The sequence below is a fragment of the Stegodyphus dumicola genome, chromosome X1, assembly GCF_044657685.1.
Source record: "Stegodyphus dumicola isolate Sdum_Otavi_A_Nest chromosome X1, ASM4465768v1".
NCBI lineage: Eukaryota > Metazoa > Arthropoda > Arachnida > Araneae > Eresidae > Stegodyphus > Stegodyphus dumicola.
The window spans coordinates 199,415,541-199,443,100 of record NC_140780.1 but is presented as its reverse complement, the minus strand read 5'-3'; the positions used below and the strand labels follow the sequence as shown (position 1 = coordinate 199,443,100).

At 33.1% G+C, this 27,560-nt stretch overlaps 1 protein-coding gene across 2 annotated transcripts in view; it reads left to right on the top strand.

The window, feature by feature from the left end:
- Window positions 1-27,560, top strand: part of LOC118181652 (uncharacterized) — a 70,282-nt gene that overhangs the window by 31,372 nt on the left and 11,350 nt on the right. For both annotated transcript variants that reach the window (XM_085807920.1, XM_085807921.1), the window contains one exon: window positions 23,903-25,119. In XM_085807920.1, coding sequence (XP_085664046.1) covers window positions 23,903-25,104 — 1,202 coding nt within the window. In that variant the 3' untranslated portion in view covers window positions 25,105-25,119. The remainder of the gene's footprint in view (window positions 1-23,902; window positions 25,120-27,560) is intronic.

Genomic DNA, 27,560 nt, shown 5'->3' with positions numbered 1-27,560 from the left:
TCTTTGTTCATTCATGAAATACTTTTGTTAACAGGCGTACACGTCAAAATTTAAAAAAATAGCCCACGCAATAACTGAACAGTTTTGAATATTTCTTTTAACTTTTAAAAAGGGAAAATGCAGATAGATTTTACGTATGCGAATCTTTTCCGGAATAAATTCTAGAAGGTTACTATATACGAATTCTAGAAGGTCGTTCTTTCGTGCTTGGCTGACGGCAGTAAGCTTCATCCGTTGATCATTTTTAAAAGAAAAACTTTACCGAAAAACGTTGTGATTCCATCAGGTGTGCTGGTTTGCGCCCATGAAAAGAGATGGATGGATGCTGACGGAACAGACGATTGGCTTAAAAATGTGTGGGATAAAAGACCGGGAGCAGCTTTCAAAAAAAACCTTCTCTTTTAGTATACAATTCTTTTCGTGGACACTTTTCTGAAAAAGTGACAAAACACCTAAAAACGACTGTGGCCGTTATTCCTAGAGGATTGACATCTGTCATTCAACCCCTAGATGTCTGCCTCAATAAGCCCTTCAAAGTAAATGTAAGAACATATTGGGCAGAGTGGATTAGTTGCGGTCGACAACCATTTACAAAGGGTGGCAACATTAAAAAGCCCGATATTACATTAATTGCTCAGTGGGTTAAAGATGCTTGGAACGAAATACCCTCTGAAATGATTATAAAATCATTTAAAAAATGTTGTATTAGCAACGAACTAGACGGCACGGAAGATTATGCTGTTTTGAAAATGACGACGAAGGCTCTAGTAGTTATTGTAACAATACGGAGTTCGAGACTGAAAATATGTATAATGACGAGCCAATGACGACAGAAGAGTTCTATGAAATGTTTGGCGAATCTGACCATGAATCGGACGTTGAAGGATTTTCATTTTGTTTATTTACCAAGGTATTTTTTATCGTATATTTACTTTTTTTTCTCAAATGATTTTGAATAAATGTAGTACTTAAAAAAAAATTTCGAAGTTTCTCGATCGATTTCGGAAGTGGGGAGAGGGTCGACTTATACGCGGGTTTCTTATTTTCTACGAATTTTTAATGTCGAAGTGGGGGGTCGACTTATACGCGGGTATATACGGTAATTATTAGATCCTGAGGACTATCCACTCCGGAGGACGTTTGCTACGTAGTTCTTGCAACAGAGTGCTACAGACAGCGCATTTGCTGCGAGCATTCAAACAGCATAACGTCTGTGTGGGCTTTGGAGAACCCTCATCGTACGCAACCACGTGCAGCTCAAAAGCGTTCCTCGGTGAATGTTTGGTCCGCCATTCTTGGAGACAACCTCGTTGGATCCTACCTTCTGCATAGTCCTTTGGACGGTAGGACATACCTGATCTTCTTGCAACAACTCCTGTCTGAACTTCTTGACGCAGCACATTGTGCTCCGTCGTTGCGCCGCTCCATGTGGAACTAGCATGACGGTGCTCCTCCACGTTACACGATTGACGTCCGCCGACACCTCGACGTAACCTTTGGACAGCGTGGGTAGGTCGTGGTGGCCCAATTTATTGGCTTGCCAGATCACCGGAGCTATCATGTATGTACTCCTTCTTCTGGGGTCATATGAAGAGTTTGGTATACGAGACGCCCATTCCTTCAGTTTAAAACCTTGCCGCTTGAATATCCGTAGCTGCCGGGAGAATACGTGAAATGCCAGGAATCTCCCAGAAAGTGAGGAATTCCATGCAGCGCCGCTGTCAGACCTGCCAGATGACTTCTGGTAGTAATTTCGAGCACCTGTTACAGTGCAACCTTTCAATAACATGTTTTCTGCCCTATTAATATGTTGCTGTTTCTGTTCTTTTTCTGTGTTTCTTTGCACCATAGCTCGCAACTACGGCATTTCTGTCCCTGCATTCCTATGTGATTCCTAGTTGTCTCTGTACACCCTACACGCCCTACAAGTTTGTCGGTCTGGTCCTGTATATATTTCACCCTGTATATATTTTCAAAATGAATATTTTATTCACAAATCTTATCGAATTTGTGTTTTAGAAAATCCTGGCAGGCTTCAGTATTGGCGCGTAGGCAACTCTAATATCATTTTCATTAATTAAAAGTGAAAAATATTTATAGTTTAATGTTTTTACGATTACCGGATTATGATTCTAAAGTAATAAAACTTCATGAGAATATTGCTAAGTTCTTTTTAGGCTTTGAAAACATATAAATTACCTGTTTGAAAAATCTATCGGCTTACCAAATGTAACAAAATAATAAGTAAAGACACTAGTAAGTAACAAAAGAATATCATTGAAGATAGGAAAAAAAATCAACCTCGAATTATTCTAATTTATTTATTAACCGACTTACGAATATAAATTCAAAATGACGTCAAATATCGCAAATTTTAAATTTAACTATCTCGGTTAATTTTTGTCTCAACGGGTGTCAAACTTTTTGTGTTTTATATTTTTTAAGACATGTCCAAAAATTTTCTAAATTTAAGTAAAATGACTGGAGAAACATGAGAAAACTTAGATTTCGTATTTTATATAAAAATGAATTTCCTTAATTTAAAAATGCGAAAATTTAATCCTTGGGACCTTTAAAGTATCTTTGTAATTGGAACTCCCCAGCAGCGTTCGAACGGTAAACAGTTCGGTCCAGAGTTCGAATGCCTACGAACGGGCTAACTGCATGGGTATTTTCGTGTTTTTCCTCATGTGTAACGTGAATGCGACCCAGTTTCCCTTAGGAAGTGCTCCACGAAGGTATCCCTCCTCTTACGCAGACAGCCGTCGAGCGCTTTATTATAATCAAATAAAGCAAACCATGCGTAATAGGAAGTGTATGCCTATGACTAACGGTTGCGGAAATAAAGGCCAAGTAAGGACATTTGTGGACACGGTTAATCTACATGTAATGAAATATTTATCTACAGGGTGTCCCGTAAATGTTTCGACAAACTTCTAGGGGAGGTAGGGCATATGACAAGGATTAAGAATTGCATAGGAACCCATACCCGGAAATGTCCGGATTAAGTGGTATCAGAAGTAGAAGATGGGAAAGGAAACAAGAGGGTGTTTAATTTGAAACATTTATTGGACGTGAATACAAATGGTGTACGACAGCTTTAATGTTACAACAGATGCTCTAAGTTTGCCCCATTAGACGCCAAACATGCCTGACACCGACGGACCATTGATTGAAGGACTCAACACACCGGGAGTTTCTTGTGTGAGTGATATTAAAACACACCGGGAGTTTCTTGTGTGAGTGATGTTAAAACATACCGGGAGTGATTGTAGCAGCTGGGCAGGCCAATCTTGCTACAAGATCCGTTTCAGACAGAACAGGATCGTGATACACGACACTTTTGGCTCCCCTCAAGCAGCATTAAGCAGTCGCTGACCAAACCCGCCCACACATTAACTTTGAAGCGTTGTTGTGCCACGGGGTGCCGCACACCGTGGAGGTTTTCTTGAGCGCACAAATGCTGATTGAGGTGACTGAATACGCCATTCCTATTGAATATGACCTCATCCGTGAACAATACATCAGCTGGAAAATTAACAATACAGGCATCTTCTTGCAGAAACCACTGTGCGAAATGGACACATTCAGGATGGTCATCGGGGAGCACTAACTGAACCATTTGGAAATGAAAGGCGTGGAAGGACTCAACGTTCAAGACACGCTGGACACTGGTAAGAGTCATTCTTAATTGATAGGCAATGGCACGTATGCTGGTCCTTGGATTATTCTCCACCGTATCCAACACACTCTCTTCCCTAACGACCGAGTGAGTTGATCATGGCCTGCCCTCACTTGTCCTGCCACTTCTTAATGACCCTTAGTAGCAAAAATTTTAATGCAGACATTCAAATAAACTGGGGGGGTGGTTTATATCTGTCGGGGAAGGGTTCTCGATAAATGCGTGCAGCGGTTCGTCCATAACCGTGGCCTTCGAGAAACAAGGCCGTCCAGCTCTCTCGTGACGTCACCGTATGGAGTGCGAAGAAACCTTTCTTCTCCACTGAAAGCGAGCGATTCCACAGCGCGCTTATTTATTAGTAAAAGCTAATTTTATGTTATTCCGATGTAAAGTAAACAGGAAATTATTAAATAAGTGATACTATCTTAGCATTTATTAAATATCATGCTTTAAGACTTCAGGTATCTGAGCTTATTTTTCTTAACGCTTGATAAAAATTTTTACCTGGGTGATAAATAATTATTTATTTCAATCCCATTTTACTTTCTATAGTTTGGATAAACTTTTCAACACTTAAACGCTATAACGCAAAAATGTTATGCTTTCGAAATGAAAATACTGCACATTATTTTTCATTTATAGATAAAAATGAAAACTATGAATAAAAAGAGCATTTTACAAGAACCCGATTTTTCTTTACAGCCTTTTCTAAGTAGTACATAATTTTGTTCAGTATGGCGATAAGATAAAAGAACGAGCATTTTCGGTTATTACATTTATTTTTTTAAAACAAAATCTAGTGTGAAAAAGGTCTTTTACAATAAACTAAATATTAAAAAAGGCATAGTTCATTTATTTATTGGTATAAATAATTTAAAATGTAATTTTTTATCATAATTTTTAATGCCAGCATTATTTTAAAATGGTGTTACTGAAAAAATCCTGTTCATAAAAATAATTATTGAACTTACAGTGAGCAATATTCTTATAGAATAGAATAAAATAGAATTCTTATAGAATCAAAACCAAAAATCTATTTTAAACTTTCACAGAAAATTACTTTAGTTTTGTCGGCTGTCTTTATTAAATAATATTTTGATTAAGATATGAATTCTTACTATTATCTGAATTACTCTTTAGCAAAATCTTGATATATCCACATTAAAATTTATGAAAATAATAATTAATTTTCGAGCTCTCTAGATTGAAAGTTGTGCCTGTAACTATGTGCGAGTTTTGATATAACTTTTTTGAAACGGACACACTACAGAATTATAAATTACATTTTAAATTTGCAAGGTAGTTAGCCGAGGTTCCCACATCTCGTTACCGAAGTGCACGTGGTAGAGCCTATATCATATCAGGGAAAGTGCAATGACAGTATAGGATACCGGACGTCCCTTGCACAAGCACTTCATCCCCCCCAGTATATTTTATCTTTTTAATTATTTATTCTGTTGCATCTATTTGAAACACCATATATTTTATAGCTCTTCCAAAATTTATCATTGCGCTAAAGTGTAAAGTTTTCTTTTCTTTTTTTCTTTTTTTTTTTTTTTTTGTTAGTGGCTCGTTATCTTGAATTTTTGTCATCTTTTTTTTTAACGGACTGTTGCTGCAATAAATCATTTCTTTTCTTACAATAGTTATTGAGCATTGCATTTGTTGATGACCAAATTATCATTTTTAGAGCTTTTTCAAACATATGCCCATTTTCACAACAATCTTGTTTTTCTAAAAACTGTTCCTTCATTAGATATTCTGATGTTACATTAAATGCTGCTTTCCGTTGATCTTGAACTTTCCAAAATTCTTTTTCGAAATCTGAACACAGTTTTGAATTATGATATAATTATAGAAAAGAACATTTACTACATACTTTGACGGATAAAAGAGTTTACCACGGTCTAACAGTTTGCAAAACCTGAAACTTTCGTTAAAAAAAGCTAATTCTTTTTTTAACGAAAGGTAGTCTTCACAAAATGAGCATTGTAATTTTTTAAGAACACTCCTAACACAGTATCCTCCTAAATATACGGACACAGGCAAATAACTTTCAGCTGCTGCTATGTCTTCATCAGATATAAATATATTTAAAGACATTTCGTTATCATTTTTTTCGTGTTCTATAAAATTTTCTGCAAGACTTAAATCATCAATTTCTACAATTCCAAGTTTTTTACTTTTTAACTTTATTTTCATCAAAGACATAAGTCGAATTTTATTTTCAATCTCAAATATTTGGCGAGTAGATACGTGATATTGTCCACCAGCATATTGTCTATACTGACTAAATCTAGCTTCAAGATTGTCTGTTTGGAACTTCCCAGGAAGAATATATTTCAGTCCGAGTTCGGAAATGCAATATGAAGTGATTTCGATCATTGCATACGTTGTCAAAGCTACTGCTTGATGAGTTTCCTTGGTTAATGTCCCTGTGTCATTCTTCATTAGCTTCCAATCATCTAGCCAATTCAAAAATTTATTTAAGAATATGTATTTGTCATCACTCTCACTGTTCGTGAGGGGTGTTTTAAATTTGTCGTTCAAGCGCTGGCCTTTGTATGGACATTTGACGTTCATGATGCTAAACCATGTGGAAAATATCTCGATATACTCCGCTGTATCTTCTGCGTGTTTTATTTTTTCTTTATTATGGGTTTCTAATAACGCTTTGACAACAAAGTTACTGAAAACCTGAAGAACAAGCTTTACATTTTGCTTTTCAAAAGTAGTTGGCGTTAATGCTTTTAGAGATAAATTATGGCCATACTTGAGAAGACTGTGCATTTCAAGAGAATGCAGATCCTTTAGAGCATAAAACGAAGCTGACAAGATTTTAGATGATTTATCATCATGCTTAAATTTCGGACAGTACATACACTTTTCAGCATTTTTTTGTGCAATCCAATTGTTTCGGACACATTTAATGATATGCACTGAATCTATCAGAAAAAATAATGGTCTTTTTTTATCAACAGGATGAGGATAAACTATTTGTATTTTTTTAGAGCTAGAAAATAAAGCTACAGCTTTGCTGTTTATTGCATTATTATCTGTAATGATTCCTATGACAAAAAAACCTATCCTCTCGAGTCCTATGATAACCTGTTCTATAAATGAATGCAGAGCACTTGCAGTTAATGTATGCACTGGAAGCATGTGAACAATATCTTTATATGATGATAATATACTTGAAATCATGAATGCATGTACACTTGAAGCAGCTCCTGAATTGTTATAAGCCATTCCCGTTAAATTACCCCCTTTATAATCAAAATAAGATTTTACATGAATTTCATCTATTAGTAAAACTACCTTTTTATCACTTTCATTTAAAAATCTGAATTTCTGTTTTGTGTACAATAAGAAATTACAATCCATTTGTTCTTGTTTAGGATCAACATTGTGCTTTAAATTAATATTACGAATGGTATTTGGATGTGGAAGTAAAATGTATCCACTTTGTCTCAAAAATTTGTACAACTGAGGTGATATATAGAAACATATAGAGGCAAAAATTAGTATATCTGCATTATACCTTTTCGAAGTTTGGAGAAGAATTGAGATTTGTTCAATTATAAATTTAATAACATTTTCTTTTTCATTATTAATGCAGTTAATATCAGAGAGTGTATTTAATGCAGCAAGGAGTTTTAATCTTATGACTTCATCTTCATTACTACTAGCATGTTTAATTTCACTTAAGACTTCATTTAGCATATTTATGTTAGTAATTTTCATGGGAAATTTTAATTTACCAATACTTTTCAAAGAAGCATTATTAGAAAATGCTTGTACCAACATTTCATGATTGATCTTTATGGAATATCGTATTTGAGGTACAGGTTCATCTTGAATATTAAAAATCAAGACATAATCTTCAATATTCAAAAATTTCCAGAAATCCGAAAGCTGTAGCATATTTTTCTTATTGCATAAATCGTTCAAACTTAGTAGTTCTCTGTCTTCATCATATTTTTGCTTTTCCTTCATGCTTCTTTGAATAGCGGCAGCAAGATTTTTATTTTCTAGCTCTATCTTTTTTGTCACAGGATCTTTACGGATTGCTTTCGAAGTAGTGAAATATGATGGGCAATTAATCATAATCGATGGCACTGCACCTTTTACTAATCTCGGAACCTTCAAGCATACTGATATATCTTTCCCAGTTTTTTCATCGAAAGCCCTTGCCTCACGTATGATGTCAGCTGGCTGAAAATGAAGCTCGCATACCTACATATCCCGAAAATGAAACAAGTGAAACACATTTAAGAATTCTTTTTAAACACGTCATTATACAGTGAATTCTAATATCATTTCATTCAAACAGCTCTTTAAGGGGACACAGTACTGAACAATATCGTCAAACTATCGAATTTTTTTATAGGCTAAACTGTAACTTTTTAAAATACATATGGAAAATCTCAAAACTGCACCTTCAATAGTTATTTTTGAAAAATTATTTAAATTAATAAGATTTCCTTTTTTTCTATTTTCTTCTAATCATGACAACAAAATGTTTCATTAAATCTTGTAACAGAAGCATAGAGTATTCCAAGCACAGTTTTGTTTACATTTTCAAGGAATACACAAAAAAAAAAAAACGCTATTTAAAGCAAAAATATTAATATAAAAAAACGTAATAACAAATTTATAAAAATGAAATTTTTTTAAAAATAGTTCTATGTTTTATAAACAACTGGTTTAACGATATTTTTTTCCAAGTTTTTTTATAATCTTTTTTAGATGTAATGTTAATTACAATTTTCGTAATAAACTTGAACATGTGACAAAAAAAAAAGAGTTGAAAGGGTAATGTGTTCCCTTAAAATATTTATAAGCACACGAATTTGAATTTTTAAATGAAAAGCATTATTACTTTCATATCTCTAAAACTTACAATGACAAGTGGTTTTAAAATGAAAGTCGAGATAAAATAGATATTACAAATGCTATTTTAAGTTCCAGATTTTGTATATTTTCCCAATTATTGCTTTATATTAAGCACTGAATTTTCTACTGATTATTTAATCTGCAGTATATGAAGTAAAATTTATTATACATTAAATAATACTATAGTATTATGAACTTAATTACCCATTAAAATATTCACATGCAATTTATGAAGCAGCATGCATTTATTAAAAAAATTATAGAATTCACTTTAAGACAAATTGCAAGAAACAAAAGCTTATTATACTGCTTATTTACATTGGCAATGATTTATTGTATACTTTTATATTTTACACTAGTTATTGTTTACTATTATATTTAACACTAGTTTTTCATTTTAAATGATTTTGGGTTTAAAAACAGACATATTAAACATATTAAATATTTAATTTACTTAATTTTTCTTTGAATATCAATGAAATCATAAGAATAAAAGCTCACCCTGCTATTTTTAGTTGGAATGAAGTCCTTTCGCTTTATCGCACGGATCCACTTTTCTTTCAGATCGGCATCATTAGAAAAAGCGAAAATGTGCACTTTAGGTCCAGATTTGTAATTGCCGTTACATCGCGGCACTGAGCACATGTAAGGCATTATGTTGTTTCTGGAACCACTCACAAATTGCCAAAAACCTCAAATTTAATATATCCAGTTGCAGAAAAAATCCGGAATGCAGTTAATATCTCAAGATTTTAGGTCAAGAATTTCAGTTCAACCTCTTCTTTCGAAGCAATGGCGACTGACAACCTTTGACCCAGCGTTGCCCTCACCCCACGAAGGGGTGCACTCTTCACCCCAAGAAGGGATGCACTCTCTGGAATGACGTCACATGCTCAACGTCACTGAGCTGTAGGGCCTTGTTTCTCGAAGGCCACGCCATAACCCTCAGCTATTCCATACACTAAATGCATGTCTGCAAGCTCTCCGTTCGTACAGCGTTCCATTCTCTTCGTACGGTACCTACCGCTCGAATGAGGCAATCCTCACTTTCCACTAGCACTCTCCTATACAACACCTCCTGGCAGAGTACAATGACGTTTCTGGGCATGTGTTCCTATGCAATTCTTAATACTTATGATGTACCCTGTCTGCCCCAGAAGTTTGTCGCGACATTTACGGGACAGCCTGTATAAGTAAACAAAAATAAGTGTATGATATAAGCAAATCAAACTGTGATAAATTAATGTCAACCACAAAAAACATCGCCTAATTAGTGCAACCAAGAAATAATTCTATATCGAAGCATAGCCGAGACAGGAAACCTATTCCCACAACATCTTGCTCGAACGGAGCATTTTGAGAAATCTTTACATAGGTTACGCAGCTACGTAGCGCGTTTTTCCTTTCTCCTTTCTTACTGATAGGCGTATGCCTAGTACAGCAGTGAAAGAAATTTTTTCTGTTTCCAAGTAAAAGCATGCGGCTCGGAACCTGGCATTTCCGAACTGGTTTTGAGAGATTGCGTTTGTAAAATTGCTTGCTGCTCTTTTGGTTTCGTTCGAACGACGGTTTTGTCGTCATTAAGCTTTGTGGTTTAAGGCATAAAAATCTGTCCATTCACACCTGTTTAACATAGTTTAAACCGTAGCCAATCAGGTAGGGGAAATTTGCGCATGCGGTAAATGTGTAGCTGACTCAGCGAAACCGTCGACAGATGTTTGCTTCGCTGTGATTAATGGTCCTTGTATCAAGTTGGCATAAAGTTGAAAACTTAGAACTTTAGGCAAAATCCTTAAACTAGTTTTTATGATGTGGCAAAGTCTAGTTGCTTAGCAACGAAGCTCTCATGATTTTAAACCCCCCCCCGTGGGAACGAAACTTTACGTTTGCCTTTTTCCTTATTATATAAAGTCGAAGTTTAAACAAAATTTCATTACGCAACACTGAGATTCATCGACAGACTGCGAATAGAAATCGTACTGAGCAATCGGTTCTCATTATGGTATTAAGCGTTGTCTTCTGAATCCCTATTACTCATGTGTATAGAATTATTCCGATAAATTTATAATGTCGTTAGAGCTTCTATTCACGTGCAGAGTTCTGCTCACAAATTGTTTACAATCTCAATTAATTATTGCAGTGAAGTATATATATACATATATATTAAATTTTGCAGTAACATGTAAGGACGTTTCAAAGTATTCGAAAGGCAAATGCAGGGCTTAAAATGGTGCTATTGGATTCACTTTCGCACTGAATATTTGCACGCAAATAATTTTTTTAATTGTTTTCGCAGTGCCCTATTGTCCACGATCGAGAAATTTACTGGAGAATGGCCATGTGGAACTGTTGCGGTTTAATACTACAGAGCAGTTGACTGAGATATAAGCTTCTGCTTACAGAATATATGGATATTCATTTTAGGAAAATACAGCAAGAAATTTGAATGACATTTTCTTTTCAGAATTTTAAAGCTCTTGTCTTCATCCTCTTCAGTCTTTTGTATTTGCTCGATATGTATTTTCATAATTTTAATTTTTTAAACCCTATCAGTGTTTTACAAGGATTTTCTTTCGACTTTTATTGATACTTGATACTTGAAGTACTGTATTACGCGCAGATATAATTTCTGCTAAATTTTTACTTATGTCTAAGGACATAAATTTTTTGATCACCAAGCTAAATTATGAACTGGTTGAAAAATTCCTTTCTCCGCTTCAAATACAGTGTAATGACTCGATTTAAACCTAGAAATATTTGAGTGTATAATGATGTCCAAAATAGAAATTAACATCAACTTGGATTATGCTTATTCTCCTTAAAAATAAGAATTATTATACTATTTTAACATTAATCTAGCTTTAAGTAATTTCTAATTTAGAATGTTTAGAATAAAATGATAAATTGAATTTCTCTTTGCTATGTATAATGAAGATGTAAAGAAAATCTCTAACCCTTTTTTGTTACTAAATATTCTTGTCGAAGGAGAGCTGATTTATTATGTGCATAATTCTTTAGTTGTGTAATGCACTTTGGGGAACTTTATAAACCCCTCTATTTCAATGAATTGTGAGTTAACAAACATGGGAAAACTGTAGAACTAAACAAAAGGCTAGTTAAAAAATGCGTTGTAATAGCATTACGATTTGCTAAGTGATTAGCATTTTAAAAATCTGAAAACAATTTAGAAACAATTATTTTTCAATCGTAGAAGTTGAAACGCAGCATTAGCATCATATTTAGTATACTAATTGTTAGTATATTAACTAAATGGCTTCTGAAAAATAAATAAAATAACACAAGGCGAATTTTCCCATATTATTTCTGTATGTATAATGTCCATTTTTTACGCATGTATGTTTAAGAACGAGAAAGTCTTTGACGAAAGCATTGTTCGATATTCCAGAAGCTCAGAGTCTTATCATCAACAATATGCACGATTTTATACGGAGTTATACTCTTTCCACATGCTTTTGTGTTGTAGTTGTATATCTGAGGCCTATAAGTTAATTTCAACTCCCAGCCCAGGCTATTGATTTTTCAAGAATTTCTCTTGAAAATTCCTAATAGCCTGCCGCTTTTGTAAAGTGGAAAGGAACGATTTTAGAAAATTACCTCACCCCAATGAAATTTTTACGAGCTACGAGGGTGTACCCTAAAGTAACCGAAATTATTACTAAGAGATCATACTACACTTTACACCTACTATAGTCATCTTCAAAGTGCTCCTTCATCAGTATCGATACACTTTTCTCGAAGTTTTACCCTTTGCTGGAAGACTGGTTACACTGAAACTCTTGATATGGAATGTTATTAAAGGCTTCCAGCGTATTTCCTTGTACCTCATCCACGTCAACTGAATTGCTTTCTGAGAACTTTTTTATCTGTAGAAGTAGAAAAAGTCGCTTTGACTTGATGAATTGTTTGAGGAAGAAGATACAGGCAACATGTTTTTCTCCAATAATTGTCGAAGGAGAAAAATTTCGTTAGTAATCTAATCAATATCATTTGACGGTGTTCGTTATTAATGTGCCGCACATTTTCAATGTCTTCCTCATTCCTCCTTGTCAATTGAATGCTCAAGTTGTAGCAGTCTTTATTTAACAAGTCGGCATGTTTGAATGTGAGAAACTACTTGTACAGTTGTGATCTACTGTACAAATAAACGTCTTTAAAATTTTGCCGAAGCATAAAAACCGTTTCAAATGCAATTCTCTTAAACAAAAACATTTTTTTTTTTTTTTTTTTTTTTTTTTTTTTAAGTCTAAAGGGGCTTTGTCTCTGAAGGACTATTGTTTCCGTTTTGCGATTTTGCGTTGAATCACTATAAACGGCGAGTCACTTTTTCAAACTGTTGCCACCAAATGTTAGAGTCCTGCATTATATTTCAAGAAATTAAGCAATGAAAAATCTGCATAAATGTATGTATATTTCTCACACTGTGATAAAACAACGGTATATAGAGCCATCGAATTTTGAATGACATTATCCTCCTACGAATATGGGCATGTGAAAGACCCAATTTGAAATTTAGAATTTATTTTATTATCGATTTTATATATTGTAAAACTTTAACAAATTTTTGAGTAACAAAATCAACGATTTAAAAGCGAGCAATGGCAACATTCCACCGGGGGAAGGGGAAACCTTTTTATTTTTAGCGCGCGGAACTGTGTATCAGAAATTCTAAAGATATGCTCATTTTTAAATTATTTTGCGACAGTGCTATTGAACTGAACTTTATGGTTTAAGTGCAAGGAATATGATATTTAATAAATAAAGGTAACACTCAAAACATTAAAAAAACGCCCCTTTGGACGTAATTTAAAAGATTTTTTGTTTTTTGTAGCACATTTCAAAAAGCACAGAGAGACGCAACGAAAAGGAAAGAAAAGGAAAATACAACTCAGCATCAAGGACGAATAGCTGTACTAGACTCGCATAGCAAATAGGCGCAAGCTAACAATACGATAACGAATGACAGCTAGGCTTAATGCCACAATCCGCAATTACGAAATGTTCGCATGCAGTGTTGTCATTTCAGTTTGAACGTAATAAAGTAAAATTTAAAAATATTATAAATGATTAAATTAATTAGCTGATAAATAATAAATTAAATACAAATAAATGTATCTTAATTTAATCATGTGTAAAACAAATGGAACGTGGGTAAATTAATCACAGAATATCATAGCAGTATAAAATAAAACTAGATATTTTAAAAACATTTCATATGATTTAAGATAATAAGGTACATATTGTATCTAATATTTTGTGGAATATAAACATAAAACGAAATCTGTTATTCTTCAAACGTTAAATCATGCCCTGCAAATGTTAACTATAAATGTCTTGCTGTTGATTCAAATCTAAGCTTCAGGTAAACTATATTTTGATCATAAATCTGCTCCAAAAACTTTTTCCTAAATTTGTATTTTGGGTTGGAAAATTAAATTAAATTTTTTCTAAGTCCTGTCGAAATTGCTATTAAACTTGAAAGTTCATCTTCAAACTAAAAATTCCATATCTCGTTTTATTAGGTTTCACGTGCGCTTGTTTTGAATTTCAGATTTTAATATCAGGATCGTGCGAACAGGTTTTAATACCTGAGAGAAATTTAAAAATTGGGTGCCTTAAGTATTTTAATTTATTACATTGTAATTTTGCTTTCTTTCTCAATTTTTAACTCCGTCACTCCTCTAATCACTGCTATGGCCTTAGTTAACATAATTTTTAATTGAAAAGGAAACTTGGAAGATAAATAAATTACGTGGAAGGTAAATAAATTTGTTAGATGATTAAGGCAAATTATAAGTTAGCTGCTGTATATCCGTATGCCTGTGTAATTCATTTCTGCAGAAAATTTTGTTTTACTTTATTTATTAATTTATTTTTATTAAAGTTTATTTGGGAATTTTGTTTTAAGAAGAGTTACTAAGAAATGAGGTTGCTGGCTATGTTGTATCTGTATTTACACAATGAATTATTAGCTTTGCATTAACAGCATGTAACTAATAATACTTTAATCTACTTTTCTATGCAATGGCGGTTTGCAGACACCTAAGAAGAAAGATCCTCTATACGTAATTCTGCACGCTCAACAGTAACTTGAGTAACTCTAGTTCAGGCACATTTCTTGGCAAAGGACAACCGTTTCAGAAGAGTTCAAACATATCCTAAAAGTGCTTTATTAGCAGGACCGGCGCCCGGTGCAATTTTTAAAATTTTGGAAATTACTGGGCAGCAGATGCTAGGAATCTGAAGTAATTGCCTCGGGAGGCGAAAAGCCTAGCACCGACACTGCGTATTAGGGATTTATTTCAATATAGAAGTATAGGCAGTGCACACATATTCGCTGTCATTTTGTCTCCTGTATCCCTTCGTCATTAAGACAATATCGTTTGGTGAACTCTTCAACATTACCCTAATCTCCAGTATAAAAGGGTCGGAACTATTGTGCAAAATAAGGGTGCCATCATACGAGTATATGCGGCTGCGCCGGCACGCAGGTATCACGAGTCTGAATAAAGGTGCTGTGATATCTTGATTAAATTATTCTGAAAAACAAGCTAAAACTTACTAGGCATAATGGTGCCAACAGCATATGAAATTTAGCAAATTTTAAAAATCAGTCACACATCCCTTGAAAGTGCTGGCACCTTTATGCAAGACCGCCCTTAAAATGGTTCATTAAGCTTTGGCGAGATTATCAAACATACAGTACCCTCAAATGTGTAATTTCACTGCAGAATTCAAATATTTATATGAGACTTCACCACGAGCGAGTAACTACTTACATTATTATTCACAACACGTAACTAATAACAAAAAAAAAAAAAAAAAACTATTTACAAGATATACTCGTATGAAACATTAATGACGTCTTATCGTCTTACAGAAACATCATACGTCTTACTTTCTTCATACACTTCTGAAGAGTAATTAGAATTTTCTTAGTAAAGCTGCACTAGCGTGAAAGTAATATACTTAGACCATGGAGTTAGATATTTTTAAACTCCACATTTATGTACGGGGACAGTGGACGTTGAAATACGTTTTTTAAAATTATTGTCATAGAGGTATGAAACTTTGCATGCATGTATATTTTACTATAGTTACATCAAATATCTTTGAAAAAAATCTCTGGCTTATTGCACTTTAATTTTTTTTTAATTTTTTTTTTTTTTAATTTTAAAATTTTTTTTCAAAATGCTCCATGCGACGTAATTTTTTTCTGTTTCTTGTTATTTTTGCTTTATTTTTATTGAAAATGCATTACAAACACAATTTAGTATCAATTAGTGAATTGCATAAAACGTTAGTTTTTAATAAATATTTCTTTCACATATACCTAAATTTTGGACAAAATTTCCCACTTTAATACACTTTAATTGGACTTTTATCCCCTTAATGAATTTTGCATTTAAAAATGCATACTAAGTTTTGTTACATGTATAAGTATGAATCTATGTTACAAATTACAATCATTTTGAACATAAACTAAAGCGCATGGAGCATTTTGAAAATGTTATAATCACGAAAATTTCATCATGAGAAAAATACATTTTAAGAATATTTTTACGCTTACCTTTAATATTTACTTCTCAGTGTGTCCTAATATAATTCCTAATATATTTTATATCCTAATATGATTTTATTTAAAATAAATTATTTTAACATTATTTTACGTATGCATAAATAATTTTTCTACTAATAAAATCGTAGAATGGTAAGAAATACTTAATATTATTTTAGAAATTTTCTCGAACACTTTCAGAAAATTCAACTAAATATTTTTTCTTAAATTAAGAATCACTTTAAAAACTTCCTGTCCATATGTTTCATCTTCCTTATTTACATTTTCATTATGTTTAGCTACTTTACACAGTTTTTTTTTTTTTTTTTTTTTTTTGCAATTCTTCTTTTCTTGTATCCAGACGAACACCTCTTTTTGCATTGGTCAATACTATGTGTATCTTGGCTTTGCCCAATAGATATTGAAAATGAATTTATATCTTCCTGTTCCATACCTAAAGTATTTAAATACTCAAAATTGAAGTTACTAATTTCTGTAACAGTTATTTCAAATCTGTTTTCGATACAAATGTTTCTCTGAGGCAGTTCTTTCAAATGATACTATGTAAACTCTCTTTAGTGTTTTGTGTTTCTCCAGATATGCATTTTCCTAAAAGTTCATTACTTGCTAGTATTTGATACACTGGCATTATTTTGGATAAAACATTTACTGTTAATTTTTTTTTCTTTCCATCATTGAATGAGATTTAGTTTTCTTATTTTTGGCAATGCTACTCTGGGAGGGGGGGGAAACATGATATGACACCTATTAGGCATTTATAATGTCTGGGTGAGTCATCCGTGGAAGAACAATGAAACAAACTTGCATAAATTGTGGTCTTCATATCTTACACATTTATATCTTACTAATAGTAAAATGTATTAGTCGCGGAAATTAAAATAACAATTCTCAAATATTTTTTTACCGTTTTACTGACATTTAAATGTCCCAAAAAATGTAAACAAGCGTATTCAAATGCTTATAACATATTTAAAAATAATTTTACACACAAGCGGTTTTTTGTAGACGATAAAGTTAAAAACGTAGAATATTATCATATGAAATTTTTAGTTCCCAATTTTTGGTCGATTTTTGCTAAAACTATCGTTCACTGTCCCCTTAACTAATCTATGATTTTCTTTTCCAATTCTTCCAACAAAAAGATAAGCTATTTTTATGGAAAACAGTGGTTAATCACTTATAAATATTTATTTTAACTTTCCTCAACTTGGACTTCATTAATTTTCATTTATCATGTAAGGTTACGATTATACCAGTAAATTTATCACGCAGAATAAACATCTGAAATAAAGCAGATGTTCATGGAATAAATCGTGAAATTTCGCTATCAAGAGTTTATATTAAACTTTTGCCGCCAAAGATTTATACTAATATTCTCGAAATAAAACCTACAACAAATGAAATAATAATGTCAATAACAGCAAATAACTAATTAAGCGTTACACCATATATTTTTTAAAACTGGTACTCAACGAGACTGAAACATATTGCACATTCACAGATTTTCCTTTTTAGCGCAATGACTGATGTGATACAACGATTCCAAAATAATGTTGTGATGTTATTCCCTGATACAATAAAAGAAAGTAATTATGAAATAAATATCAAACATACCTAAAACAAATCAAGTTTCTAAAAAAAGTGTAGATATTTAATACATTGCTGTTTACATAACTAGAGAAACATTTTTTCTGAATTACAGGAAAACACTGTCGATTGCTTTTGTAACCGACTTCTATTTGGTAATACCGGAACCAAGGTTGACAGGAATTATTATTTTAATGTCATATGGGTGGAAAATGGAACCAAACCATGGAGCATTTTGAAGCATTTTATTTTAGAGATTTTATTGTTCAAGTTTGCAGGGCCTCTGAAACGACCCCTAATTTTTATCTTGCTTCTTTTCGAGCTCTTTGGTTCATCATCTCATTCGGCTTATCCCATGTTAAACAATAAATAGAATTTTCGTGAACCATGTATAATGCTTTGAAACACTGAAGGGAGCTTTTAATGAGTTTTCAGTAGTTAGTAACTTTCTTTTCTAAGAAACACTTACTCATTATGCGCGTAAATCTTCAATGTAATGTGGTGTTCTTGAGAAACCTTGTATTGAATTAAGTGCTGCTATTTGAACGAATTTTTAATTTACAATACGCAAGTATGAGGAAACTGTGGAACTAAACTAAAATCTGATATAAAACACTAATGAATATCTGCAGTAACTGTTTATCGAAAGGTAATTTGCTGATACATAATGAGATTTCCAAGAGATTTGGGATACGTTTATAATTAATGCCGTATAGATTATTTAATTATATTTCTATTGAACGCTATTGAAGTACTGAAAATTTCGCCTATGTTGTTATTTTATGTTTTCTCGTTTCAAAATGGAAAATAACTTTGTCCACATTAGATAACCACATTTCTTAGTTAAAGATTTCAAACGCGAGTTATTTTTGCGTGAATGAGTTGCCATCAACCGTAACGCCTCATTTTTGTCCCTTCTGCCTAGTCACCTTGTTGCATAGTTTGATTTGATGTTTTTGATACTATTGTCAATTATTTGCACTTCCTGCTTGCAAACCGTTTGCCCTGGTAATACGGAAAACGGGACGTTGATCTGTTCTAATGTGAGTCACTGACGTTAAATACTCGCAACTATTTACGAATGCAATGCATTGCATTTGTGCAATCATTTGCTCGTATTCCAGAGGTCGATGCCCACCTGAACTTGACTGCGACTTTATATATAAAGTGTCTGGATGGAAAGTTATAGAAGAGATGATTACATCTTTCTTGAAGGATTTTAGTCATTCGGAAGGAGTATACTGATTAATTAAAAATGAATAACTATGTATCTTAAAGGTTGGTTAAATTTTTTAATTGATTTAAATAATATCTAAACTAACAGACTAAAGATTTCTAAACGTAGACTTAAAAAGGCATTTGAAGAAATTCAAATCACGTTGGCGGCTTTAAGATTTTATGTTGAAGATGCCTAGGTTATTTGCACTTAAGAAATCAACAAACTCTTATTTTCTGCAATTAGTTCTTTTATTAATAGTTATTATGTTGCTTATTATTGGCTGTTATGTTTCCCATTTCACATGTTTTCTTCTTAAGAATTGTTTAAGAATAGCCTAATTGTAATGAAATGTCACAAACAGTATTTTTTACATCATATTAATATTTCTATATGTTACACGTATGAATCAACAGGTCTTAGTGTTGAAACCAAATAAATTTCGGAAAAGTTTCATAAATTACTTTAGTGACTATTATGCTACTTAGTCATAAAATTTTGTGCCTTCAAGACTTTCAGATAATATTTGGTATAATGAAATAATAGTAATAATAATATGCAAATTTGTTTGAATTCATTTTGTAAAGCTGTAGAATCATAAGGTTATAGTTAGGAGACTGACGAAATCTGCATTGCCCTAGACGGAATCCGAACTCTGCACCTCCCAATACCCGTGGAGAGTGCTTCCAGTTACACCACGAAGGCATACGGAAAGGAAGGAAAGAATACCTTACTTAAAGTTAAATCTAATTAGCTAGTTAACTAGACCCGTTAAGCCTTCTCTTGGTACGATAAATTTTCTCCTTCACGTTAAAAAGGATCTAAATTTCAGTAAAACAAACAAGAGATAAAACTTAAAGGTTTATTAAAATCTATTTTTGTAGTACAACAAAAATTATCAAACACTAACCATCGCTATTTACAGGGTCTCAGTAATTCCAAGATTTCAATACATACAGCACAAATAATTACTTTTAGCGTTTAACTAACTATGCCGCAACTAAAGTAAATTCTAGCCCTGCACGCTAATAAATATAAATTTCACTTAAATACAGGAATCGGCAATAAGTGAGTGTCTCTCAGAGTAAACAGCTTTACTGGGTGGTTGGTACAATCCACACAAACAATTCGCTCGCTTTTTGCATTTCTAGTGATATCCATTTACTTTCTGATGATGGCAGACAAAAGAAACAGGAATTATGGAATATAATTAGTATAAAAATCACATGTTGGCAAAATTAAACCTTACAATTTCCTTATAAGACGGAAAGGTCAGCTGATTTCTAGAAAGGACCTTTTATGGGAAACTGAGTCTTATTTATATAATACTTATAAACAAGTCCCGATAATCCTTAAGAAGCCACTTCATTTGGTAAAATTTAGAGAAATAAACCACTTATTGTTTTCTTTAAATTACCATTGACCGATTTAAATGAATAACTTTTTACTTAAAAAAAACTTTCTTAAAGTGACGGACCATTCATATACGCATTAGATAAGTGTTTCATAGCTATTGATTTAATTATTCATTTAATTGAAGGAAATAAGACATACTTTCCCCCCCTAAAACTGATAAATGTCATCTAATAATTTTTAATGTTTGCATTTTGCTCATCAGACACAGTAGAAATTAGCAGGAAGAAATATTAAGTTGTTGTATAAGTCTATTACTTTACAGCACATTAAATTTTATTACAGCCGAATTCTTCAAAAGTAGATATAGAATTTTTAAAATATTATTTAATTTCCATGGCCGAACTGAATGGAAAGCCCATAAAATCAGTAGAATCGAAGAAATAAAACTTCGAAAATTGGAGTTAAGAAGAAACAGCAAGAGTGGTCTTTCTTCCTTTCAGTAGCATTGCCTCCTTCTCCTGCTATCGTTTCATTCCGCATGTTGAACAGGTCTATTGAACTTATAACGTATTTCTCCCGCCTTCTTAGGGTGCATTCGTCCTGGTGTAGTGGTCTGCACGCTGGGCGCGTATTCCAGAAGTCCGTGGTGCGATTCCCGGCGAAGGCGCTGCTCATTTTTCATCTTTCCTGCTTCCAAAAAAAGCCTATGTCTCTACAGTGGCGCCCGAATTAAAAGGGTGGTGGATGATGATTATCCACACCCAGGATTTGGCGATTGTTTCTCCTAAAACCCCAGTCGCCCTTTAAAAAAGGGGGAGTATATAAGGTATTTCTCCCGTCTTCTTAGCGTGCCTTCGTGGTGTAGTGGTCTGCACGCTCAGCGCGTAATTGGAGGTCCGAGGTTCAATTCCCAGCGGCATATAAGCATTCTGTACCGCCCCACGCGCATAGGGAAAATCCATACTTGTGATTGGACATACGTTCCGATGGCATCATTTTCTCTTGGTGTAATGACGTTCAGGCGGAATTCTTATAGTTTCGTTTCTTTGAATGACGCGCATGAGCGATACGGAATCATGAACGTTATCATTTGTACTCTTTGAATAATAATGCCAGACGTAAAAATTGACAGGCGGATGACATCTTGTTTATGGAATAATAAAATTATAAATTCCTTCAAAAGTGCAGTTAATATCAGAAGCAATCTCAAATGCTTAGATTACATAAATAACTGAGTTCATAAATTTAGTGCAAAGCACATTAGATTGCACAACGATCTCGACTCAAATGTAAAGGCAATTGTGCTAGTAAGTATAATTATTAGGATTTTAAATTTTGTCGCATTCTGTTCCTTTCACATTGGAGAAAATATTTCCTTTGCAACTGTATATGTTATTTTCATGTTAATATCCATGTCTTTCACACTTCTAATATTCCGTTGCCTTAAATGAAATTAAAAAACGCATTCAGTATATTCGCTGAATACACGTATATAAAAAACTCTTTTCTCTGATAAACACTATTTTTATGCAAAGGTACAAATATATTATACATTAAAAATGGGCAGTATTCATAAAGCACAGATTTATGGGAAATATTCAATTTATGCATAGTTATCTCTATTTCTGTGTTCCAAATCTATAGTAGTCTAACTTCAAAAATAAATTTTACTTTTTAAGACTGACTACAAATATCGTGAATTTACTGTGTATTATGTTAGCTTCTAACGTTTTTGCTGTTTGTGAAAACTGACTTGTCTCTTGTTTTCGGAGATTGCATCTGCAAAGAATCTATATTGAATGAACATGAATCAATAAATTAATAATCACAAAACCTTTAAGATGAAGGCTTCTAAATTAAGAATGCATTTATTAAAAACCTCTGCACATAATATTAATACACATTGACGGAGTTAGCGATACTGATTTTTTTCTCTATGAAAAAAAAAGCGCTATATTTTTTATATTAAATTCATCATACTACAATACCGTAATAAGAGTAATCCGCAATAAAAATTCAACGCCCGTCATTAACGATAGTAATCTTTTGGGTACTGCTATGAAAATGTAAATAAACGGTATGGAGGTGTATTTTCGAGCCCAAGCAAAGCAAAGTCGTTCCTAAGCGTAGAGAAAATTATGTCATCCGAAGCCGTATGCAATCACGGGGATGGATTTTTCCCTATGCCCGTGGTGCGGTACAGAATGCTTATATGCTTCCCAGTGAAGGCGTTGCTAATTTTTCATCTTTCCTGCTTCCAAAAAAAATACCTAATGTCTCTACAAACTTTTAAAGTTTGGCTTCGCTTTGATTAACTATTAATGTCTTTTGTTCTTTGATTTCTTCCAAGCTACTGTTAATGGTAACGCACTAAAAGGTTATCAATTTTGAGTAGAAGCTTTAGACTACTTTTACTTTAAGCAGATCCCTTTTTACAGAAGAATCGCAACAAAGTATGTCATCAGAAGCTGGGATATTATGTAAAAAAGGTAGTATTAAGCCCTTTGCTGAAATTTTAATGTGTACAAATTAATTACATGGTGCGTTCCAAAAGTACAAATCTATTCTGTAATTTCTTTTTATACAGAAATATGTAAATATGGAAAATAGAAGTTCAACCTCTCTTCGGAGTAGGCTCTGGCAACCATTTTTCCATGTAATATGGACAAGATAACAACAACAACAGAAATATGTTTGCAATGTTTGTAAAAAATTACTCTAATTCCTTAAAATTAAAAGAAAATGTGTGGCCTTTAATTAGGAATTACTTTGTAAGGATTATGTTAATTTTATTAACAGTGAAATTTTGAGTTAAACTCCTTTCCTGTCAAATTAACTTCAACTTACTACTTCCGGCCAGAACATAGTTTTGGAATCACGTCTGAATACATAATGATGAATCCTTTAAGTATCAGCCTAATCTATATCAGAAAAACGATCTTTTTCAGCACTAAGATGGATTAATCATTTATAAATATAAATGATTAATTAATTATACCTGAGATTCTACCGCCTGGAAATACCAAACAAAACTAAATTGCGGATCTCCAATAACCATAGAAACAGTTTATAAATAGCAGTTTTCAGTATAACTTTATAAAGACTGTGACTTTTTATTTATGACTTTCCTAATTAGATCTCAAAATGAGTGAATTAAATATTTTTATGCCATTATGTGTATTTCAAATTTTATGCACTATATAGCAGGAGTAACTAAACTTCATATCGTTAAGAGCCGCATGTTGAATTTCAGGAATGTTCGAGAACGGCAACTAGATTTTCTAAAAACCACAAGTCGCTATTTACATCATTTTAAAAATAGTGAAACATGTTTTTTCTAACCACTTTAAAGAAATGAAATAATTTATTAATTTATTTTGGACATACAGTAGTTTTAGTTTACCACATTTCATATATACACATATATATTTTCATAAGAGTCGCGCTATAACCCCCCCCCTTGCTATAGTGTATATAACAGCATTAATGGGTAAATATAGTCAATTGCTGTTTACATATAAAGCTGACATTCATTTTCTAGTATAACTACTATCTTCCTTCTTTTCAGTTAACAGAAGAAGTGCAGTTGAGCGTCTGGAAGAAACGAAAGCAAACTACGTTAAAACAGAAAGTGTTTTGGACTGCAAACAAAATTTTGAGCACAGTTCGAATCTCCATGTCAGCACAGGGCCTCAACTAGATGTCCTGTTGAAACGGAGAATTAAAAGTATATATGATTGCCCCAACATTATTAATTATGTGCAGAAAATTGATTTGACGGATAACAAAAATGTACTTCCTTTTGAAAATGATTTCGTTCAAAAATCTTGCAGTACCTTTGAATCAAGAAGAAAATCACCTGATATAACGGAAAATAGTGTATTAAATAGAATGAAGCTGTTTCAGCAAGACTGCTGTGATTTAGTAGGTGCAGAAGTAGTTAATGTGGATAGCGTACAAGTACAGCTAAGGCCCTTTAATACCGAGAGGCGAACGTTTTCGCATTTACCTAAGCATGGCACTCATTTGAATGAAAATGTACATAATTCTCAAATGACTTTCAATGCCCAAAAGTTGGATGCAGAGAAAGATTGTAATTACTCACACATGCGAAAAAGGACTGAGGAGAAAAGTGAACATTCGGATATCGAACAGAATTCATTCGTACCCTCTGAAGATTCTTTTTCCGTTGGCGATGACGCTATAGAACGTGAAGATAAGAAGCAAAGCTCGAAGACATCAGATTATGTTAGCAGAAGTTCTTCATTCAAATGCTCTGTTTCTTCAGATCGAATAAAAAATCTAGTGAAAAGTTTTGAAGCACGTATAAACAGCAGCAATCCTTCTCCTGTAATTAATTTTCCAGCAACAGATGAGAAAAAGAAAACAGTAAGTCGTTCAAAATCAGACGTCAACTGTCGATTCTCAAAAACTATCAGTGTTGCTCCAGAATCAAATAATTCGAGCGATTCTGAATTAGAGCGATTTTTCAATATGATGGGACTTGATAACAATATGTGGCAGAATCTGACAGCTCCACCGGAAAGCCCAGTTCACTTCTTCGACAGTATCAGCTCCTTAAACAGTGAAGACCGCCTCTCTAGTTCTGGTAGCGAAGATTCTGCTCTTGTAGTTCAACAAACGGAAGGTCTGAAAAACAGCGATCTCCAAAGGCATGCTCCAACAGACACATCGATTATTGAGAAAAACGCAAGAGTTGTAAAATGGTTGTACACCTGCCACAATGCTCTTCGAAAAAATACATCTTGAAAGTAGTTTTATCAGGTAAGCGCTTAATCTTTGCATACTTAGTAGTAACATTTGATAAACTCCTAATTTGCAAACGCACGTCACCATAATTAAAATTTTCAAAATGTTCCAGTCTGCACATTTGTATCTTTATGCATTCTATCTTGTTTATTTATATTAATTACTTGATAACATTTAGAATCTGTATTACCTCCCCAGTATTTTTTACGTATTTCACTATGAGCAACTGACTTCATTGCTGCAAAAGTAATTGTAATATAATTATCTGTGTAAATGGCTATTAAATTTTAGTTAATACACATATTTGTTAAATACGCTGAAATATCTCATATCGCCATATCCTCATTTTCATTTGTTTAATACAAATTCTCAGACTTGATGACTGAAACTGAAATGCAGAATGATATTTACATGATTAACTAAATGCACGTACATGCACTATGATTACTAGAAAAAAGAAATATCAGGACAAGAAGCCCCTAATAATTTTCATATATTTATTAATGGAACTCGAATCTCTTTTATCATTATCGCATGTGAAAAATAATCAGTGCTACCTTTCTTATACGTTGTCTTTAAAAAACAGTCATCGGATTTCATTTTTTCATTCTTTGTTAAAATTCCTGAGCGTCATTTAGATACTTTTTATGTGTTTCCTTCCGAAAGTTTATGTCCCTAAGCAACTGTATAGGACACTTTAAACTATTACAAAGCACTATACATAGCATATAAATACGCAGAGATGGGGAAAATCCCAGTTTTCTCGAATCCGAGAAAGAAATGGTCGATAGTAAACAGGAGTAAACCAAAAGGTTCTCCAAAATTTCGAGGCTCAGATCTCTTTAATCCTTCTTATAACAATAAGAAGAAAGAATAAAAAAAATAAAGGCGAAAAATTACTTAATAATTATAAGTTTCTGGCTAAAGAAAATTTGAAATTTGTGTTTAATTTTAAAATCATTTAAGAATACACTTTTTAAAAATTCATCTATGTTTACCAGGAACATTTAAATTAAATATATAATTAAATCTCTTGAATCTTGAGGTTTATTTACTCAACATCATTTGATGAAAATAGTGTACGGAAACAATTAAGATTCCTTTTATAGATTTTGCAGCATATTTTTAAACAAAAACAAATATAGAACGAAAGTATTATTACATGGAATATTTAAAAATTACGAAAACCAATAACTTGTGTATTTTAAAAGGTGATATGATTTAAAAGTCTACAAAGGGCGCAAATTCCCATTGGTGAGTCAGATCCCACCGAAACTTCAGAACAACGTTCATTTTTTTACTGAACACTTACACTGGACGTTAATAAACTAATCTTTACAAAGTTTTGAGTTAAAACATTTAAAGATTTTTTAGCCTACATTTCGGGGGGGAAATCGAATAATGAGAAAAGTCACTAAAAGAAATGTTTAATAAGATAAGCAAATAATTAATAAGATAAGCAAATAATTATTAAGTTTCTTTCTTTCTTTCTTTTTAGCCCAAAAGAAGTTAGGCCATTTCGTTTTGGGCATTTTGCGTTGAAAACTTTAAATGTTCGTTTCGCTTTTCAAATTGTTGCTGTAGAGACATTAGGATTTTTGAAAGCAGGCAAGATGAAAAATTAGCAACCGCCATCGCTGGGAATCGAACCACGGACCTCTCAAATACCGGCTCAGTGTGCTAACCACTACACCACGAAGGCACGTTAAGGAAGCGGGAGAAATACTACCTTATATACTTCCCTTTTTAAAGGGCGACTAGGGCTTTTTTAGGGGACCTAGTCGCCAAATCCTGGGTGCGGAGAATCATCATCCACAACCCTTTTAGTTCGGGCGCTACTGTAGAGACATTAGGTATTTCTTGGAAGTAGGGAAGATGAAAAATGAGCAATCGATTTCGCCGGGAATCGAACCACGGACCTCTGGAATACCGGCCCAGCGTGCAGAACCAGAACCACGACACCACGAAGGCACCTTAGAAAGGCGGGAGAAATATTATTGCCAACAAATATTATCGCCTAGTGTTATATTTAAAGAAATTAAATAATAAAGAATCTGCATAAATGAATGTACTTTTCTCGCATTGTGGTAAAACAACGGTACCTAGAGCCATCAAATTTTGAGTAATTATTATCGATTTCATATTTTGTAACACTTTAACGAATTTTTGATTAACAAACTCAACTATCTCAAAGCGAGCAATGGCAACACTGTACTGAAAGAAAAAAACAACGGAAATGTCTATCGGAAATTCTAATGATATGCTCATTTTAAAATTATTTGCGACGTTGCTGTTGAATTGAATTTTATGGTTTAAGTGCGAAGAACATGATATTTAATAAGTGAAGGTAACACACAAAACGTTAAAAAAAAAGCCCCTTTGGGAGCAAAGTAAAATCTGAAAGCTTTCAGATTTTTTTTTCCCTTGAGGTCATAATCTTTCATAATGTCATTATT